The following is a 21700-nucleotide window of genomic DNA, read 5'->3' on the forward strand; positions in this document are numbered from 1 at the left end:
AGAGGCTAATCGCATAACGTCATCGTCGACCAGAGCCACGCACGCGCACGCGCACCCGCGGCTCGAGCTCGAGGCGGCTTCTCGAACGGAGATGATTCACTTTTGTCGAACCGAATCGTTCGAGTCAGTAAACCAAAGAACCTTTTAGGAAACGGTTCTATGTAGTGCCAAGACAGGGTTCTCGATTAAGAGTCAAAGAACCCTGTTTTTCTTCAAGTGTGCACTGTATTTGGTTTTTTTTAACCATTAATAATATGAACCTTTTCATTATATATAAAACAGATTTAATTCCCATGTCCTCCGTTGTTATTTGAGTACACAAGAATTTATTGTTAAATATAACCTACTTTAAAAAAAGAAAAAAAGCAACTTGATCACAAAAGTGATTTGATCAAATTTTAATAAACTGAATCAAACGTTTCTATGCTGTAAATTTTATGATAATGTTCAACTAATGGAGGTACTAATGGAGGTAGAAGAAGGAACACAAGTCATGTGTTTGAGATTGAGCTGCAAAATTAAGTTGTAGAACCTGGCTAACATAAACATGTGTTTCTAATAAAGTGGCCAGTTAGTAAAAGCACAAGGCAGGTGTTTCTAATAAGTGGCCAGTAAGTGGAGGCACAAAAAATGACCCTCTGTTCATGCTTTTTGTAATTGCTTACACTTAAGTCTGGTTAGGGTTAGGGTTAGGGTTAGGGTTAGTGGAGGTGTGTGTGTGTGTGTGTGTGTGGGGGGGGGGGGGGGGGTTAGGGTGATTCTAAGGGTCCGTGACTGACAGGTGCCCTAAAGGATGTATTAATTAAGTATTTGTAATGGCAGAATTGTTAGAGTTGTGGAACCTACGTATCCCCAATATCCCTGGTTGTGCCCCTGGGCCTATATTATGCCCCCCATCATTAATACTGGTGTTAATCAGAATCAGAATCAGAATCAGAATCTCTTTATTTCACCAAGTATGTTACCCATACAAGGAATTTGTCTTGGTGAGAGCAACACGTATGACAAGTAACAAAGAAACACAGAACACAGTCTTAAACTAAAGGAAAATGACACTAAACAATAAATAGGGTAGGGGATAAATAAAAAAAAAAGTAGAAAGTACTAAAGGTAATAAAGGTAATAAAGAGCTGAAAGATGTATTTACAGAAAAGAAAAGAACATCTGTACAGGTGTGCAAATAGTCATAGTGCAAAATAGGCAGAGTGCAAATAACTGTTCAGTCCGGTTTGGTACAGTTCAGTTGTAAGTTTAGAGGTTTACAGTGGGAGGTGACCACTGTGATTGAGGAGCGCTACAGCTCTGGGGAAGAAGCTGTTAGCATGACGTGTTGTGCTGGTTTTGATGGACCGCAGTCTTCTACCCGAGGGGAGTGTCTGGAAGAGGAGGTGTCCAGGATGTGAGGGGTCAGATGTAATCTTGCCAGCCCGCTTCCTCATCCTGCTGGAGTAGATCTGCTGAAGTGATGGCAGGTTACATCCTATGATCCTCTCTGCTGTCCTGATGATGCGCTGGAGTTTGGTTCTTTCTTGTGAGGTGGAGGAACCAAACCAGATAGTTATGGAGGCTGTGATAATGGACTCGATGATCGCTGTGTAGAACTGGATCATCAGGGTCTGTGGCAGGTTGAATTTCTTGAGCTGTCTCAAGAAGTACATTCTTTGTTGAGCTTTCTTGATGATGGAGATGGTGTTTTTCTCCCATTTCAAGTCTCTGGAAATGGTGGTGCCCAGGAACTTGAGTGACTCCACCATTGATACTGCAGTGTTGTTGATGTGGAGGGGGGGAAGGGTGGGTGGATTGCGTCGGAAGTCCACCACCATCTCTACAGTCTTTTCTGTGTTTAGCAGCAGGTGGTTGTTGCTGCACCAGGACACCAGCTGCTCAATTTCCTTTCTGTAAGCAGACTCATCACCGTTGGCTATGAGGCCCACCACAGTGGAGTCATCTGCAAATTTCAGGATCTTTACAGCTGGATCTTTGAATCATAAACAGTAGCTGCAGCAATACAGTAAGTCTTTGGTTGCATTATAAGGACAATTGTGTTCATTACAACACACTGTGGTTTATCATCGAAACACCACAAATGACTATTGGTCAATTTAATATAAAGCACAAAGCAATGGGATACACCTCAAATAACTATGATAGAGCCTATTATGTGTATGATAATACACTATAAGGACAAAAGTATTGGGACATCTGCTTGTTCATTATTTCTCCTGAAATCAAGAATATATAAAAAAAGAGTTTATCCTGCTTTTGTTGGAGTGACCCTGTCCACTGTCCTGGAAAGGCTCTGTTCTAGATTTTGGAGCGTCTCCATGAGGATCCCATTGCATTCAGCGACATGAGCGTTGGTGAGGTCAGGATATACACAGTACTACTGCTCCAAAGCTCAATGCTGGGGGGCTTTGTACCCCTCTAGCCCACACCCGCCATTAGGAGGCATGGTGCCATTAGGTGCATGCTTATCTGCTCCAGAAAGTCCTATTCTATTCTTGGCAGTCCTTCGCTACAGGGACAGACAGACAGTGTTGTGTGTGCATTTGCATGGGTATGGGTGCAGCTTAAAGTCTCTGAATGCATTCATTAAAAGGGATGTCCATAAACATTTGGACAGATAATGGAGCAATGTTGCTGCTCCGACTGAGTTGAATCGGTTTTCTTAAAGAATCGATTCACGAGTCGGTAACGTAACGTCGCCAATAGAAAAAAATCCACAGCTGTGCGAGAGCCCATAATGCACCGCGACGCGTTCACGGAGTCGGTGCTGTGATTATGAAGCGCTCCGCAATGGCTGCGCGAAACGACCCTCAGCTCCGGTACTATGCCCCTCAGTAGGACGGCGGAGAGAGGAGCACAACCGGACCAGTCTCAAAATGAGCACCGGATTCAGCTCGAGCTCCTGTCGGTTCGCGGATTACTTCGTCATCTGCGGGCTGGACACGGACAGCGGGCTGGAGCCAGACGAGCTCTCCGGTAAGGCGTGAGATGATTTGGGGGGCTGTTTTTTTTAATTTTTTTAAGGCTTGAGCAGTTTTAACAGTTTGTCCCGTTCTGTGTTTATAACGGGAACCACGGTTCTGGCATGTCAGCAGCGTGCGCGTGGTGATTTATTATGCTGTGTTTATGGAGAAAATGCACGGCTGCTGTTCTGCTCGTTGCGATGTCGCGCGCCCTTTTAGAACCGTTAGAACGAATTCGGTTTTTAAAAATTCGATATGACCGTTTCACACGCGTGACGTATTAGGGTTCGGTGGCGATAGCGCGTGAAGGTTCCGGGGCTCGTGCTTCAGAAAAAGTCCAGGCTGGATAGCGGGGGCTAGTGGGGTTGTCGTTTTCTCGCGGAGGGATGTAAAGACCCTCTCTACCGTGAATACGTGCTTGCTTAAGTAGCTACCACTGACACTGCATGAAACTGAGTCCTTTTTTAGCTGCATGTCTAAACTGTGCTAACGGAGGTCTCTAAAAGGGGCTACAGCTTTACCCCTCGATTCCAGCCATCCTTTTCAGTCCCTCCCTGTTGAAGGTATTTGGAACCGATTCTGCTTCTGTTTACTTGACATAACTTGACATAAAGGAAAAAAGGTCAGATACATAAATAATGGGTCATTATTAAAAGGCAAAAAGCACCAAATATCTGAGAAATTCAGTTGTACAAAATCTTTGCCCTCTCGTCTGCTTGTACCAGATGTAGCACTAGCTAAAAAAAGCAGAGAGAGAGAGAGCGAGAGCCCATATTTCCTGTGGTTAAGCACTTCCTCTTTTTACAGTGAAACTAGCTAAGTACTCCTTTTGTGAGGTTCCTCAACCCCCCACTTTCTCTGAGGTACCTCATATCTGTGGCAAAAGGGGGTTGTTTTGCAGTGGTTTGCCCATTGCCTCTGATTGAATCAGTTGCCCCAGTGAGTCGGTTCGTCAATTAGTGACTCCTGTTAATTTGGGAGTAGCATTGCTCTGCTCTGTGAAAACAACTACTCTTAAAGTCCTATTCGCAGTGTTCGTTTGTTATGATACTGTAACTACACTGTCTTAACAAGATATGCAAGAATTCCTCCTGCTTTTGCTTATTTCGGTCACATTTAGGTTCAGTCACATGTTCTAGGTTCTGTATGCAGGCCACCACAGAGAAGGACATATATGGTATGACATTATGACATTGATCAGCTTATAGGAGTTATAGGTTTCTCTACTAGGCTTTATGTTTTTGACTTGGTACCCAACCTTTCAAGCAGTGGTTCCCAACCCTGGTCCTGAAGGACCCCCTTGCCCTGCACATTTCAGTGGTGCATTTCAGTTAATTGTCTGCTCTACCTACCAACCCACATTCATCTCAGGAAAGGCTTGTTAATTATCTAATTAGCTGGATGCAGTGTGTTGGGAGCAGGGTAACGTCTAAGACTGGGGGTCCAGGGCTCCAGGACCAGGGGTTGGAAGCATAACCCCAAAAAATCCTTTTTGTTTTGATGATGTTTGTTTGGATTTATGTATTAAAATAGGTGACATTCGCTTTCACCTCACTGTTTTCCACTAAACGAAATGCATTGGTTTTTATGACATCACAAAACCCAGTCATGTTTCCATTCGGTTTTCAGTTTTCCATGAAATTGGCCCTTTAAATAACATTACAGATACTGTCATTACAGTGACCGGCAAATTACAGCAAACGACTATGAAGGGAGAGCATTTATGCCAAATTATACATGACAGTTCTTGGCTTGTAGGTGGAGTGGGGTTGATGGCTATAATAATATCATCCGGCAAGTCCTTTTTAGAGAGTGTCTAAGGTCTCCACACCTTTGCAGCAGAAGCTTCCAAAAAGGCAGACCATTTCTTTGGGTTGGTCGGTAGATGTACGAGTCAACATTTTTATCTCCTGACTCCTTGCCTCAGAGAACACACAGACTAGCATGTGACCACAGTTTACAGCATACTATTCCGAGAAAAACATTCTCCCAACATCACGCCTTTGCTTTGTCAAAGTAAGGGAGGATTGTTCAGTTCTGTTGCAGTTAGGCCTAAAGGAAAGGCTGCAGGGAGAGCCTCTTGAGAGATCATTAGCCGCTCTGTTGCTCCACAGGGTATTTTCAGGAGACGAGTTCTTCTTGGTAGTCGTTGCCTGTCTCTTACACATCGCATTGTTAAAGCTAGAAAATGTGGTTCAGGAATATATATATATATATATATATATATATATATATATATATATATATATATATATACATATATACATATATATGTTTATTTTTAATGACACCCCATGTATGAGCTGTGCTGTTCATTAATATAAATTAACCACAGAATGCTCTGTTCTATAGCTTCATGATTATGTAAAGAAGTTAGTTAGCTTAGCCAAGTTTTGTACTGAGAAAATGTTAGTTTACTAAAGGTCTTCTGTAAGTGTGTGTAAGTTTCCTGTTAGTACAGTGTTTACATTCTGAAGGATAGTGCATCTGGTTTTCACTGATTTTCTGTAGTGCCAAACCTGACACCAGAAGATATATATGCAAACAGATCAGGTCTCATGAAAATAAGCCGGCCACTTCCTCTTCATGAGGCTGCTGTTGTTCTGGGGTTTCATGGTAAAATTGGTAAAGCAGATCATGTGGTGTTGCATGCTCCTCTGTGGTGGTGATGATAACGACACACATTTCCCTTAGCTTTGCAAGTTCTTTTTGCATGTCGCACGTTATCTCTCAGAGTGGATCCTATGGTCTTTGGCTGCCCAGCCATTCAAAACACCTGATTTATTCTGCAAATGACTTTGCGTGACTGGCCATGTTAACCTTTTGACCCATGGCATTTTATTAAGTTACGGATCTTAAGACTTACTATTCTACAACTACTGTGTCAATGCTATAAAATATCTGTAGTTATGAAATTGACTATTACTGCAACATTATAAAGTTAAGTACAAGTTACAAGTTGCTGTTGCTCATTGTTTAGTACGCTTGGTAAAAAAGGTACCAAGCCACTGAGGTTGTGCCTTGCCTGTCCCTGTTGGGGACCGTCAGTATCTTTTTTGGGGAGCATAATCAACACAATTTATCACCTAGCTGAGATGTAGTTGATCAGATCTCCTTATCCTTACCTTATCTCTGTAAATATATGCCAAAACTTTTATTATTTGTAATAAAAAAAACTATCTGTCAAGCAAAAAGATGCTATGCAGTCCAGTTAGAAAAACAAATGGTTCCAGGAACTTCAAATCACTGTCACCATTCAGCTATATGAGCAATTTTTTAAAGATTGAAGTAAGTCAGACCATGTTCTGAACCACTTTAGTTGGTTTGTTCAAAACAAATAAAGTTCTGGTTGCATTTTGAGCAGATTGAGAGATATTTTTGGGTGTGTGGTTACAGGGATGGGATTGGTGACAGTCCAGTGTTTGTGAGCAATATTAGCCTAGCTTCTCCAATTCTAAGCTAAAAAAGCAAACATCAGATGCCAAACCTGTGTAGGCTGATTGACTGCACCTGGGGTCCAGATTGTTATTTTTTTAAACGCTGTGTTGCACCGCTGAGGGTACGTTCACTTTGTTTGTATCTTGGGGAACAAATATGTACCTTCACAGTTCTTTTTTTAATGATAAACATATCACTATGAAAATAATGGGCTATAGTATATAAAATATAGTTCTGTAGGAAGTTCTGTTATGAGAAAGTAAGTAAGAGAGTGAGGAACATAAGAATGGGTCTGTATGGACCCTTGCGGCAAATTTGCCAGTGTTAACTGGTTTCTGTGTCATTTTCAATACGCTGACTGTATTTTCCTGTCAATACATTGTGGTAACGCAAAGCATGCAGTCTGAATCTGGGTCACTTGTGCTGTAAGATGAAAAAAGGAATCAGTAAACATTGCTATGTTTTGGAAAGGTGGCATGTGCTTACTTTTCACTAATAGTGGCCAGATTCATCCAGCATATCCCGTGACTGACTTGGAGCTTGTAGAGTATAGCAGTTTATAAAAGTCATATTGAGTGTGAGATAAGGCAGAGGTAAACCTCTTTCACTGTATACTCAAAATATTTTACAATTACTTTATCATGACCGTCCAGATAGTTTACTAATTTAACCTACTGTTGTATATGTAAGAATACAAATATATGTAAAATAGATGGAAAAATACCAAAAGCCTGTTTGTAATGTTTTTAGGGTTACCTTTAGGGCTTCAACAACTAATCTAAGTATACTACTTATAATAATAATAACCAAACAAGAAATCATGTTACCATTTGCGTCACATGATCAAAAGATGGTAAACTTTGTATACAGAAAGGCGTGAGAGGGTAGCTTTCCTCCTGAGTGGCACAGCTGTCAAAGTGTTGGCCTCCATCAGGAGACGTCTGTTCAATATACAATATCCGGGAGTCCCAGAAAGCATGATTGGCCTTGTGGTCTCTTGATGGGAAGGAATGGTCTTTTTTTAGCCCCATCACTCAGTTGGATGCTAGTCAGTGTAGAAGTCTGATGTAGCACTACCTGTAGTTAGTGTTCTTCTATAAGCAAGGCCTATATGGACCCTGACAGCAACTACCGGTTCTGCTATATTAGATTTATTAAGTTTTTTCATTAGCGGCAATAGAAGAAAATGCAGTGGTGCGAATGCAGCACATGGTAGCCTGCATTCTCCCAGCACTGTTAGTATTGGTTGATGGGGGGAGTCCTAGCTACTTGGTGAGAATTGGATATGACTAAACTGGGGAGAATATTGGGGAGGGTGTGAGATAAACACATAGAACACAGCAGATGCTCAGCAGAGTAGGATTGTATGTTTCCAGAGCTAAAACCCTTTGGTGTGAAGAAAACACTAATGTTTAAACACGCTTCAAAAAACTGACATCATGCACCTGGTTACTGGTGTCACATATGGTGAGCCACTTTACACGGCTGATGACTGGAATGCTTCATTGTGGGTTGGTAACATCTTGTGGAAGCAGCCAACCTCCAGAACATAACAATGCTTGGTCTGTAATAAGCATTGCTTGTTTGGTTCCTTTATTGTTTCTGCTATTTTCACGCTGAGTAAAACAAGGTTCTTTTCAGAGGGACAGTGTTGCTCATTAAAAAGTATAGATGAATTTCCAGGCTTCTTTATTAAATCCTGATGTCAGAGGATTCTGGAGTCCCAGAACTGCATTTTCTCCACACCCTCCCAGACTTACCGACATATGCACAGACTAATATACTCATGCATACCCAAATGGCCGAGCTGTTTAGAGTAGCAAGAGTCGATAAACAGACTTAATGTGTCTGAGCTTTCAAGTTCAAGCCCATATGCATCTCAGGAGTTGGTGGAAGCCTCATGTCAAGCATCAAGCCCGGCTTATTTCAGGTCCCTTTTGCATCTACAAAATGATGTTAGTAGTCTGTAAAGCTGGCTCGCTTACAGTGCCTAAAGATGAGATGCTGCGCACGGCTGTTCTGACCTTAGCTGCAGTGCTAAAACTGCTAAATGACAAAACTGACCAGAAACATGACACCCAGTAGGAGAGATGAACTATAAATATTGGCCTTGGTTTAGCCTCCTCTTTTTAATTCACTGTATTGCGCAACTCCACTTCCTGTCTCCTCCACCTTGTTCATTGTGTTCAGTGTGTGCTGCCTCAGTGAGGCCTGTGACGTTGGAAAGCTCTTTGAGAGCCACTCTCCCTCTCTTTTTTTTTACACAGTGTACGGGCAAGAAAGTACAGTCTCCTACTGTTAGCCAGCTCTGTGGGTGCAGGTCTGTCTCTATGGTATAGCTGTTGGGTTTGAGCGCGGCATGCCTGTAATGATCACTGGCAAGTTACACACACAGAGTGGTCTGATGTGAAATGATGCATTATGCACAGCTTACCAACTGGAATTTCTTTTGAATGGTTGAAACAGGACCCGCTGAAAAAACATTCAAATGTCAACTAACAGCGTTATTAGCATTATTATGGATTATGGATCCTGTAGCAGTATGTTCAATAAAATTACATCTAATATATTACCTAATTTGTTAGAGTCGTGCTAAACGTCCCAATTAAATTTTTTTTGGAATATTTACATTTCCTTCCTCAGGCACTTGGTATTGCTCTTTCTTAAGCCTTGAATACACGACAGGACTTTCTAAGTCCTAGCAGATTCTAAAAAGACAGGGTATCTTACACTTCCTCATTGAGTTTAAATAAAAAAAAAACATCCATCGCACACTAAACGACTAGGGATAATAAAATACATGCTTCCAACCTGTTGCTGAACCAAACCAAACACGCATGCTTCATATTACCTAGGAGACGCAGATTCGTAAGAAAGGTGAAAACACCCTTGGGTGAGGTTGTGGGTGGGAAGACAGGTAGCATGGGCTTTACAGTACAGCACATATTGAAGACTATGCTACATGCATGAATTGATGCTGCTGTATCTGACATGTACTACCCCCAAATTGTAGCTGCTTTATCATTTAAGGTGGAACAGAAAACTAAAACAACTGCCTAAAACGTTTTGTGCTCAGTTTTCATTGGCTGTTGATGGGACCATTTCAGATTGAGCCGCTGACCAGTATACACTACTAGGTTATGCTCAGAGCGTGAGATATCCTTCAACAGGCCTGAAACCCAATTGGAAGGCCAAAACTCTGAGTGGGAGCCCCTCACACACTACTTGATTCTCTCTCCAACTGTCGAGTCCAGCTGGACTCAGCTAGACTGAAGACAGGGCTAAAATCGGGGGTAGTTGCCAGTTCTGCATTGTAGTAACCCAGGTGGGCAAAGCAATCCAACAGTGTTTAGCACACATGAACAGGTTCTTGTACTCTGTAGCTGGGATATTGAAATTAGAAATAAACCCTATGCAGCTCTTCTGTTCTCTGAGGATGGCCAACAACAGAGAAGTACCCATGCTTCGCTCTTAGGGTTAATAATGTTAGCTTGTGAGAATAACATGCCGTACCTTTGCTAAGGTACTTCTCAAGTTTTGATATGGGTTTCGGGTTTATTGAAGACCCTGTTTTTCCACAGTTTGTGGGTTAGTAGGCACTCCAGATACCCTTCAGTATGTACACACGCACAAACACTGGAAAAAGAGTGTTTTTCATCATAAGTCCACTTTACAATACGTTTTAGGCCAGGGCTAAAAAAGGCGCAACCATCAGGCATCATATTTTTTGCCATTTCATGTAATAGCTTACTGTGATGTAGGGATGTTTACAGGTTAACACATCTGGTTCTTATAATGATTGTAGTGAACTCAGTAAGTTGATCTAGAATTGAGTATGTCACGTCAAACCACGTTGAATAACAGCTCATATTTTAACCACTTAATTTAGCAGAAATTCTGAAAAAATCCCCTTTAATGTGTGGAACTGCATTTCAGTTTCTTACTCATAGTGGTTACTGAACTATTTACAGCCATTACTGAATTCAAGTCCTAATACTGTAGTATAATCTTATTAAAGAAATAATAAGCCTATACTTTTACAGTGTAATTCTGAAGTGGACATATGGATTCATTTCACAGAGCCATGACATTGTTAAGTTTTTGTGTGTGAATAAAATACCTGCAGCTGAAATGTCTTGTACTCCTAGTTTGAGCGGTTATCTTATGAGATCTCTGCTTCCTGCTGCTTTTTTGTTCAGGAAAACCTCTTCTCAGTCTCTCATCTGCTGGGAGCAGGGCAGCAGGGATGGTCACGTTTCCATTTCTGTCTGCCTCAGTAGTCGAGAGAACTTGCAGCGAGTGAGCAGACCTCCTAATGGAAGCTGACTCTCTCCACAAATTGGAGGAGAACGCTAGGGACACGTGCTGAATGAGTCCATGCAGCCTCGAGCTAGAGCCACATCTGTGTATACTGTCTGAATGGGAGTATGTGTTTGTACAGCCTGGTATAAAGAGGTGTTTTTGGCTTTCTCTGCCTCATTATTTTATTTGTTTGGGGAATACTGGTGTTGTGCATTGGGTAGACTCTGGTGGAGGTTGTGCAGAACCATTGTAGCATCAGCTTTTGAGGGTACTGAGGGTTGGTTGGACTGGGTTATGTCAGCACTGTACAACATGACCATGAACCCCAATCAATGGCAATAATCTACATCTACTGTGGAATATGTTCAAAATTATTAGGTTATGTCGGGTGTCGAATCGAATATTTAAAAAATGATTTAAAGTTTAAATGGTTGAACCAGCATCAAATCCAGACTGAAGCTCTTTCTGTAGACTGTGTAGTAGGTTGTTTTTTAATCACAGGGAAGTTCACAGGGAACCCAACATCACATCTGGTCCCTGTTGGATATGTTTTGGATGTTTTCTAGATGTATCAAGCAGTTTTTATCTCAATACATGCAGTTTCAATATTTCTGGGGATTTTCACCAGTAATTCCTTGGCAAAATCATTTTTAGACTTTCTTATTGTAATAATAATAATAAAACATAATTTTGTAAAACACAAAACACAAACACATAGACCTACTTTTCTTTCCAAATGTCTATTTATTAAGCTAATGAGACTGGTCCTATCCCTGCATGGTACTTATGTATCATTGACATAGCTGTGATCACTGATTCCATGCTTAGTGTTTATTGTAACCTAATAAAAACCCAGGGATCTGATTTCAAACCTCTCTGGAATTAAGAAATACGGTCTCTTGTTCATTTGAGGTTTGAAATCTAAATCTAAAATGACATAAAACTGGTGAATATTGATAGGGTTTCGTCAATAGAGACCTAAATATGGCGACTGTAAGAGCATCCAATAATATGCCTGTTTCTGTTGAACAGTTTATAATGTCTAAAACACTAAAAACTTGGAAATGTTCACCAGAGCATATTGTGACATAATGCAGTGCTATTATGATAAATATTGTCATATTTCATATTTCATTGTCATATTTCCCTGGTTTAAAGACGTTTAGCTAATGAATGTGGGTTGGTGGACCATGCATACCAAGCCAATGCATTGTTTTTGAGAGGCTAGGAAAACGTCTAAGTTTTTTTTTTTTTTTTTTTGCTTTTATTATTAAAATGGATTTTGCTTTCAAACCCCTTGCATTACGCAGCACCTTCTCACATGAAAAAAATAGCCACACCATACTTTCCCTTTTAACTTGTGGCTTTCATAACGACTCGAGGGGCAGTTGCTGATTTTAATGTCACTAAGATGTGGGTTCTGCTTTTTAGTTTACAGCCTTTTGGATCAGAGGCGTTTTTATTTTCTGATTCATCTTGGAGTTTCCTCAGAAGGCCTGCTGATGTTAATAGGAGACTGCCTGTTGATGAGTTCTTTGGCAGGAACATAAATGTCATTTCTGATTCATAGTTTTGGTGATGGGTCGGGTTTTTTGGGCTGCAGTAAAAAGTCGGGCTCCCCGCGGTTGAGTAGTTAACATGCACAGGCTTTGATTATTAGCGTATTATGGAGATTAGGAGTTTGGATGGAGTTCTAGTCTTCATCTCCCCTCCCTTTCTGGCTGTTTCCTCTGGTCTTTGTTCTGTAGTGCAGTGCGTTTCCTTTTGTCCGCAACACAAAGCTGACAGATTATCATTCCTCAGCTGTCATATTTCCTTGGGTTTTTAATTAATTTTCTTGTCAAAGCTGTCTGAGTTGTGCTCTTTCAATGTGTTCGTCCTCAGCCCTGTAATAGTCATCTGAACGCAACAAGAACGTGAAGTCCTTCCCCCAGGCTCGGACAGCAGGTCTCAAACTGTGGCTGTGTGGGTAATGCAAACGTTCATATGGGCACGGGTTTTAGGCCGTGCCTTGGGCTACCTTTCATGTAAATTTAGGTAGGCTAAACCCTGGACTTACACAACTGAGCTTCCTTTTTAATGATGTGTAATTTATTGTCCATTAAATGGCAGCTGGAGCCCGAATGTTTCAAACTTAGTGACAAAACCTCCTTTTATCCCCAATGACAGGGCACAGGGTGAGGGCTTAATTAGCATATGTATGAGGGGATGGGCCTCCTGCCAGGAGGCTGTGATTGGCTGGCTCATGGCCTGTTTGCACCACCAGGCCCTTAGTACACTGGGGACAGGCAGCTGGGATCTAGACCTGCACGCACACACACATTTAAATGCTAACCCCCCTGGAGTTTCCCATGCACCCCCGCACTCCTAATCTTTTTCTCAATGACATCACTTTTGAAAGAGCTCTCGTTTGAGTGCATCTCCTCACTCTGCATGCTGGTCAATTATTCATGCACACGCTGAAGAACCTCCAGCCTTCCGGAAGTTCTTAACGCAGCTATATGCTCTTTTTGGTTTACAATGGTTTATCAAAGAGATTAAGCTTCTTTTCTTTTTAACAAAGTCATTGTGGTGCACCCCCTCGCCCTTCCACAATAAAACTTATTTCATGTCATTTGTAGACAAAAATCTTAATTGATCCGTTTGGAGTGTGTACCACTATACACACACATTACACAGTGTTTTAAAGGAGCTGGGAGCTGAATGGTCAGGGAGGTGAGTCAGACTGGATTATAAGATATTAAACAGATATTAAAACATATTAAACACTATAAAACAGATGTTTAAAACTAAATAGATCAGTTATAGAAATAAGTAAAAAGTGATTACACTTGAGTATTAATTAGCACCACATTGTAACTAAACTATGTGACTGTATTTATTATACAAACACAAAGATTGGATCGGTATCGGCCTATGCTCTGTATTAAGGTACTTGGATTCAGATCAGGGAGCCAAAGAAGTAGACTGGGACATCCCTAATTCTTATGTTGGTTGTTGAGGACTGGCTAGTTTTTCAGCTGTGTGTATTCATTATTTTATGTGTGCTTTGTAATCGACTTGCTTTAGCTCCAAGCAGAGTAACGTTAGCTTCTAATGGTACTTTCTGCCAATTCAACTGTCACTCTGATGTTGCACGTGATGTAATTTGACCTATTTTGTCATCACAGGCCTAATCGATCTTTGCACTGACAATAGAAATATCATTTATAGTGAAGCTGTACACTGAATTAGCTTTAGTTTGATATGAATTTTCTCAACTTCTACTTTGCTCGCCTCATCCCTTCGCTTTGTGATTCTATCCCTACGCACTATACATGCACTATACTATGCAGCTTCCATTTACAGCAAACAAACAGGTTTCAGGCACGCCAAATGGAGCTGTGGCAAGAACCTGGCAATGCGATATGTATCCCGATACAGAAGTTGGGTTTTAAAACCTAACCACAACCATTAGGTTCATGACTGAGGGAATTGCATTGTGGCGACTCAACACAGCACCCTGGGATCTTACCCTGCCGTCAGGAGAAAGCAGGAACAGCAGGTATTTAGGTTGGAGACGAAGACTGCAGCATTTTTATGAAGCTGCAAACTGATGCCTCATTACTTTACAGCTTATCCGCTCCAGCACTTCCCTCCCTTTCCCTCACCCTGCACGGGCCTAAGCTATGGAGACAAGCAAAGTAAGCAAAACCACATAGAGCCGTTACTTCAGTACAATAAAGCAAGCTGCATTCACTCTTGCAGGAATTCCACATATGACGTTAATCCTCTCCGGATTTGATGTTGTTGCTTGCAGCAGCTCAGCTCGGAAGCAACTTGTGGCGCACAGCTGAATGATAATAGTTGCCTGGTTCTAGGAGGGCTGTCATGTTTGCTTCATTACACTCAATGAATTACTCAATAATTACAGTAGAGTGATGAACTGGCAGTCTATATGTTTACACACAAAATATCGACAAAAGTATTTGGACACACCTCCTAATTATTGAATTTAGAGGTTTCATTTAGTCCCAATCCAATGCCACAGGTGTATAATGTCAAGCACCTAGCCATCCTTTAACCTAATCAACCTTAAGCATAATCAATCTGTTCCTATGCTTAATAGTTTGAGAGATGCTTTTTCATACAACAAAAACTTTAGCCGGACAAATAAACAGATCACTAGAATAATCAACAGCAATCGCCTCACACTCTTGCAAAAAAAGGCAGTCGTCACCCCGTTCTGCTCTTTGCTCTAATCAGTTGTGAATAATGAGCTGACTGAAAGTTGATTGCGTTTCCCTGAGAGAAATGAGCCTCTTGAGCTTCTCTTAGCTCTAAGCCTTCTCTCTCTCTGTGCCATGAGATCAGGGACACAAAAAAGCTCTTCTTCTTCAAATGGGTGCCTCTTTCGAGCTCATTCCATCCCTGTCACCTCCGCTTATGCTGTGAGTACATCTCCCAGGAGCTCACTGTGTACCGGCACCTCCGCAAAAAAGAGGCCTCTCTCACTCTTGGTTTTTTAAATCACTTCCACTGTCAAAATCGGAGTGTACGATTGGACTTAGCCTTTACACATTCAGCACTATTTTTAATGTCACAGACCGAGTAAATTGTACGTTTTCAGTCCGTACTATTTATAAATAGTGCTTTTGGACTTAATAATAGTCAGGTGCCAGTTTGAACAATGTATTTCAGTTGTGTGTTGTTCATTTTTGTAATTCCACCATGTTATTTATGTAACAAAAATGCCAAAATAAAAATTACATGTGTGAAAAACAAAAGAACCATGAATCAGTAACTTGTAAAACCATCTTTAGCAGCAATAACTTGAAGTAGTAATTTTTTTTTGTATGACTTCATCAGTATCTCACATTGTTCTGGAGGAATCTTGCCCTACTAATTTTTACAATGTTGCTTCAGTTCACTGTGCGCATTTGTTTATGCACATACATCTTAAAGTCCCGCCACAGCATTTCACTTGGGTTTGAGATCTGGACTTTGACAGGACCATTGCAACACTTTGATTCTTTTCTTTCAGCCATTTTGTTGTAGATTTGCTGGCATACTTGGGATCATTGTCCTGTTGCATGACCCAATTTCGGGCCAAGCTTTAGCCGTTGGATAGATGGTCTCACATTTGAGTCTGGAAAATGTTGGTATACAGAGTAGTTCATTGGTCCTGTGGCTGCAGAAAAAAAAAATATTTACAAGATTCTTCCTTTACCATAATCTTTAAGATAATCTTTAGATTTTTTTTAACTTTTGCTAAGTCTATTAGAGTAATGTACCTGAACAATAAATGTTGTAGTGATATTGGTTCTATTTTAATTAATTTACCTTTACATTTATGACATTTAGCATTTTTATCTAAAGCAACTTAAATAACTGCTTAGCTATCCACTCTCAAGAATATATCCCTAGCTTATTTGAACAGACAAAAGTCCAAATGCAAATATAGTATAGATACCTATACATAGATATATAATAATTAACCACCAGATACAAACACTAAACTGTGCTTGCCAGTCAAATGAAATAACTAAACCTAGGAAGATTGAAGACACTTCACTATGTTCTGGATCAGTTAAAGGATCTGATATATTGCATAGGAAGACAGGCCAGCAGGGAGTTGCAGTAGTCATGCCCTGAGGTGATGAGGGACTGAATGAGCACATGGATGACATCCCTAGACAAAAGGGGTTGAATTCTCCAGATGTTGCAGAGCAGAAATCTGCATGGCCGAGTCAGTTTTGAAACATGAGTCGAGGACGATAACTGGTCATCCACAACCATGCAAAGGCTTCTTGCTCTGCAGCTGGAGTGAACAGGGAATTCTTAAGGGAAATGACTACCAGTGCTAAACTAAAGAAGCCAAGATGCCAAACATGACTTGGGCGATTGACTATGTTTGGTTGTAAGGGGGGTTGGGGGGTATGTAAATCAGATTTTTCATAAGCATTCCTTTGAGGCAGACATACTTTGAGTACTTTGTGTGTGTTCACTGTATAGAGTGAACCAACCGAAACCTGTTGATTCAGAAGTATGTGTTGGAGAGGGTTGGGTTTTTCACAAGGGGACATTTCACAGCTGTTTGCATATGTTTGGCAACGTAACCCATTTTCACAGGAAACCATTAGGAATGTGCTTTGTGCTTTCTCACTGTCTCTCTCAGTCTTTCTCTTTATGAAACTCCATAGTCATCTGGATCTGTTGTGCCATTACATCAGCTCTAATCCCATCTTTGGCAGGATCATATTGCAAAAGTGATTTCATACATAATTTGTCTGTCCTCATTTGCTCTTTATACAATGGTAGTATGAAACATTGGTTCAGCACATTCCCCTCAGCTATCTAAATGACTTATCTGCATGTTTTCACTGTTGCTTCACTCTGTACTTTAGCAAAGCAGAGTTTTTGGAGATGCAGCTAAAATATTATTGGGGAAGTTCAGTAGCAGGATTGGAAAGGCTAAAAGTCTGGCTCTGAGCATGAGTCTCTGTTTGACAAGTCTGCATCATCTGCCCTTTCACGCATTCCAGTCAGGCTTGTGGTCTCCATGCAGTCTCTATATCAAACAGCAGCATAGTTTTCATTTGTCACCTGGAGCTGCTCATTCTCGATAAGACCAGAAATATAGAGTCTATCTTCTGTACAATAGAACTGCAGTGGGAGTGCTTTTTTTTGGTTCTCAGATTGCAAATGAATGGCCTTCCATATAGGCATGATGAATTTTACTGCATTCTCTTTTTAACAAGCGTTGATTTAAGAAAGGAATGCAGTGTTTTGTTGGCAGATCATTTTATACCTAGTTTGAACAGGATTTTGCTTTAAATGGATTTTAAAAAATGTAAAACAACCTTTCTGCATTCTGGACCAAAATATTGTATACAGCTTTTATGTAATTACTGGTTCTGTTCATTTCAGAGATAAGCACCCTCAGTACTTAAGGACCTGCTAGACAAATACTCTTTTTTAAAGTTTTATAAATTTCTGTAAAATGTTTTTACAGAAATTATCAATTTTGTATAATTCTGTAACTGCACTGCAAATAATAATCATTACACATTTAGAGTAGTGTACATAAACCCCACTAAACTTCTGAAATAGATATGTGATATTTACTGTCTTTAATTTAAACTTGTACTACTACTTCTTCTACTTAATATGTATAAGATTTACATATGCCCCGCCCACTGCTTCAGTTCGATGAGGTGTTAAAGGTCACCATCAATGTAGCAGTCCTACACAACAACCCTAACATCTCTGAGACCCTTTCACCATCAGGAAAATTTGCTCTTTTAGTATTTGTCTAGCAGGCTTTCAAAAAAGGAAAAGCCACATATCTGGTTCAAATATTAAAACATTTATAGGGTATGTTAGTGAAAATGACAGTTAGTTTATTAGCAGTTTTATTGAGTAGTTGTGTGTCTAATTTGTTTTTGTGGTCCATGTTTACAATTTATATACACTTGTGCCCCACCCACAACTTCATTTAGGTGAGGTGGTCACCATCAATGTAACAGCCCTGCACAACAACCCCAACTACACTGAGACCCTTTTACTGTCAGGAAAAATTTGCTCTTTTAGTATTTGTCTAGCAGGCTTTCAAAAAACATGAAAGCCCACTTGTTTGGTTCAAAAAATAAAACATTCTTAGGGTATGTTGGTGAAAAAATGCAATTAGTTCGTTAGCAGTTTTATTGAGTAGTTTTGTGTCTAATTTGTTTTTATAGTGCATGTTTACAATTATGTACACTTGTGACTATTCTAGGTTATATGGAAGATAATTACAAGTAGTTTATTAGCATAATTATTGAATACTAATGTGTGTAATTTGTTCAAATTGTAAACGTTCAGTCAATGAGAATTTGTAGTATTTCTGTTTTACAAAATGAACATTTTTGTATCATTCTGTAACAGTACAGCAAATAATAGTCACAATAGACACACTATTATTCAGTAAATATGTCTTCTACTTAATGTTTGCAGCAATTTTGTCAATAGAACTGTATATAATTTGCATATGCCCCACCCACAACTTCATTTTGGTGAGGTGGTCACCATCAACGTAACAGCCCTGCGCAACAACCCCAACTACACTGAGACCCTTTCACCAATAGGAAAATTTGCTCTTTTAGTATTTGTGTAGCAGGCTTTCAAGAAATGAAAGCCCACATATCTGGTTCAAAAAATAAAATAATCTTATTAAGAAAGAGGGGCGTGTGGTTAGTTTAGGTTGTATGTGAGTATTTGAGTATAAGTTAGTGAAAATGACAATTAGTTTATTCGCAATTGTGTTGAATACTAGTGTGTGTAATTTTTTTAGTGCATATTGTAGGTTATATTAAAAATAATGACAATTAATTTATTAGCGGTTTTATTGAATGCTAGTGTGTGTCATATGTTGTTGTAGTGCAAGTTCAGTCAATGAGAATTTGTAGGATTTTTTTTTTTTACAAAATTACATTTTTGTATCATTCTGTAACAGTACAGCAAATAATAGTCACAATAGACACACTAGTATTCAATAAATATGTCTTCTACTTAATGTTTGTAGCAATTTTGTCAATAGAACTGTATATAATTTGCATATGCCCCACCCATAACTTCATTTAGGTGAGGTGGTCACCATCAACGTAACAGCCCTGCACAACAACCCCAACTACACTGAGACCTTTTCACCAATAGGAAAATTTGCTCTTTTAGTATTTGTCTAGCAGGCTTTCAAAAAAGCGTGAAAGCCCACATATCAGGTTAAAAAAAAAACGTTCTTGCGATATGTTGGTGAAAAAATACAATTAGTTGGTTAGCAGATTTATTGAGTAGTTGTGTGTTTAATTTGTTTTTATAGTGCATGTTTACAATTATGTACACTTGTGACTATTCTAGGTTATATGGAAGATAATTGCAAGTAGTTTATTAGCATAATTATTGAATACTAATGTGTGTAATTTGTTCAATTTGTAAACGTTCAGTCAATGAGAATTTGTAGTATTTCTGTTTTACAAAATGAACATTTTTGTATAATTCTGTAACAGTACAGCAAATAATAGTCACAATAGACACACTAGTATTCAGTAAATATGTCTTCTACTTAATGTTTGCAGCAATTTTGTCAATAGAACTGTATATAATTTGCATATGCCCCACCCACAACTTCATTTTGGTGAGGTGGTCACCATCAACGTAACAGCCCTGCGCAACAACCCCAACTACACTGAGACCCTTTCACCAATAGGAAAATTTGCTCTTTTAGTATTTGTCTAGCAGGCTTTCAAAAAAACATGAAAGCCCACTTGTTTGGTTCAAAAACTAAAACATTCTTAGGGTATGTTGGTGAAAAAATGCAATTAGTTTGTTAGCAGTTTTATTGAGTAGTTGTGTGTTTAATTTGTTTTTATAGTGCATGTTTACAATTATGTACACTTGTGACTATTCTAGGTTATATGGAAGATAATTAAAAGTAGTTTATTAGCATAATTATTGAATACTAATGTGTGTAATTTGTTCAAATTGTAAACGTTCAGTCAATGAGAATTTGTAGTATTTCTGTTTTACAAAATGAACATTTTTGTATCATTCTGTAACAGTACAGCAAATAATAGTCACAATAGACACACTATTATTCAGTAAATATGTCTTCTACTTAATGTTTGCAGCAATTTTGTCAATAGAACTGTATATAATTTGCATATGCCCCACCCACAACTTCATTTTGGTTAGGTGGTCACCATCAACGTAACAGCCCTGCGCAACAACCCCAACTACACTGAGACCCTTTCACCAATAGGAAAATTTGCTCTTTTAGTATTTGTCTAGCAGGCTTTCAAGAAATGAAAGCCCACATATCTGGTTCAAAAAATAAAATAATCTTATTAAGAAAGAGGGGCGTGTGGTTAGTTTAGGTTGTATGTGAGTATTTGAGTATAAGTTAGTGAAAATGACAATTAGTTTATTAGCAATTGTGTTGAATACTAGTGTGTGTAATTTTTTTAGTGCATATTGTAGGTTATATTAAAAATAATGACAATTAATTTATTAGCAGTTTCATTGAATGCTAGTGTGTGTCATATGTTGTTGTAGTGCAAGTTCAGTCAATGAGAATTTGTAGGATTTTTTTTTTTACAAAATTACATTTTTGTATCATTCTGTAACAGTACAGCAAATAATAGTCACAATAGACACACTAGTATTTAGTGAATGTCTTCTACTTAATGTTTGCAGCAATTTTGTCAATAGAACTGTATGTAATTTGCATATGCCCCACCCGCAACTTCATTTTGGTGAGGTGGTCGCCATCAACGTAACAGCCCTGCACAACAACCCCAACTACACTGAGACCCTTTCACTAACAGGAAAATTTGCTCTTTTAGTATTTGTCTAGCAGGCTTTCAAGAAATGAAAGCCCACATATCTGGTTCAAAAAATAAAACATTCTTAGGGTATGTTGGTGAAAAAACGCAATTAGTTCATTAGCAGTTTATTGAGTAGTTGTGTGTTTGATTTGTTTTTATAGTGCATGTTTACAATTATGTGCACTTGTGACTATTCTAGGTTATATGGAAGATAATTACAAGTAGTTTATTAGCATAATTATTGAATACTAATGTGTGTAATTTGTTCAAATTGTAAACGTTCAGTCAATGAGAATTTGTAGTATTTCTGTTTTACAAAATGAACATTTTTGTATCATTCTGTAACGGTACAGCAAATAATAGTCACAATAGACACACTATTATTCAATAAATATGTCTTCTACTTAATGTTTGTAGCAATTTTGTCAATAGAACTGTATATAATTTGCATATGCCCCACCCATAACTTCATTTTGGTGAGGTGGTCACCATCAACGTAACAGCCCTGCACAACAACCCCAACTACACTGAGACCTTTTCACCAATAGGAAAATTTGCTCTTTTAGTGTTTGTCTAGCAGGCTTTCAAAAACGCATGAAAGCCCACTTGTTTGGTTCAAAAAAGAAAACATTCTTAGGGTATGTTGGTGAA

At 39.3% G+C, this 21700-nt stretch overlaps 1 protein-coding gene and 8 non-coding genes across 10 annotated transcripts in view; all 9 read left to right on the forward strand.

Moving 5' to 3' along the window:
* Window positions 1-2744: 2744 nt before the first annotated feature.
* Window positions 2745-21700, forward strand: part of dennd5a (DENN/MADD domain containing 5A) — a 58222-nt gene continuing 39266 nt past the window's right edge. For both annotated transcript variants that reach the window (XM_072659872.1, XM_072659873.1), the window contains exon 1: window positions 2745-2982. In XM_072659872.1, coding sequence (XP_072515973.1) covers window positions 2883-2982 — 100 coding nt within the window. In that variant the 5' untranslated portion in view covers window positions 2745-2882. The remainder of the gene's footprint in view (window positions 2983-21700) is intronic.
* On the forward strand, window positions 17979-18034 carry LOC140538616 (U7 small nuclear RNA). Its single transcript, XR_011977782.1, has one exon. It is a non-coding gene; the product is annotated as a U7 small nuclear RNA (small nuclear RNA).
* LOC140538608 (U7 small nuclear RNA) lies at window positions 18264-18320 on the forward strand. The gene has a single exon (XR_011977774.1). It is a non-coding gene; the product is annotated as a U7 small nuclear RNA (small nuclear RNA).
* LOC140538619 (U7 small nuclear RNA) lies at window positions 18815-18869 on the forward strand. Its single transcript, XR_011977783.1, has one exon. It is a non-coding gene; the product is annotated as a U7 small nuclear RNA (small nuclear RNA).
* Window positions 19383-19440, forward strand: LOC140538610 (U7 small nuclear RNA). Its single transcript, XR_011977776.1, has one exon. It is a non-coding gene; the product is annotated as a U7 small nuclear RNA (small nuclear RNA).
* Window positions 19933-19990, forward strand: LOC140538609 (U7 small nuclear RNA). The gene has a single exon (XR_011977775.1). It is a non-coding gene; the product is annotated as a U7 small nuclear RNA (small nuclear RNA).
* LOC140538611 (U7 small nuclear RNA) lies at window positions 20485-20539 on the forward strand. The gene has a single exon (XR_011977777.1). It is a non-coding gene; the product is annotated as a U7 small nuclear RNA (small nuclear RNA).
* On the forward strand, window positions 21050-21104 carry LOC140538612 (U7 small nuclear RNA). Its single transcript, XR_011977778.1, has one exon. It is a non-coding gene; the product is annotated as a U7 small nuclear RNA (small nuclear RNA).
* LOC140538615 (U7 small nuclear RNA) lies at window positions 21598-21655 on the forward strand. Its single transcript, XR_011977781.1, has one exon. It is a non-coding gene; the product is annotated as a U7 small nuclear RNA (small nuclear RNA).

The sequence above is a fragment of the Salminus brasiliensis genome, chromosome 17 (assembly GCF_030463535.1).
Source record: "Salminus brasiliensis chromosome 17, fSalBra1.hap2, whole genome shotgun sequence".
In the NCBI taxonomy this organism is placed as follows: domain Eukaryota; kingdom Metazoa; phylum Chordata; class Actinopteri; order Characiformes; family Bryconidae; genus Salminus; species Salminus brasiliensis.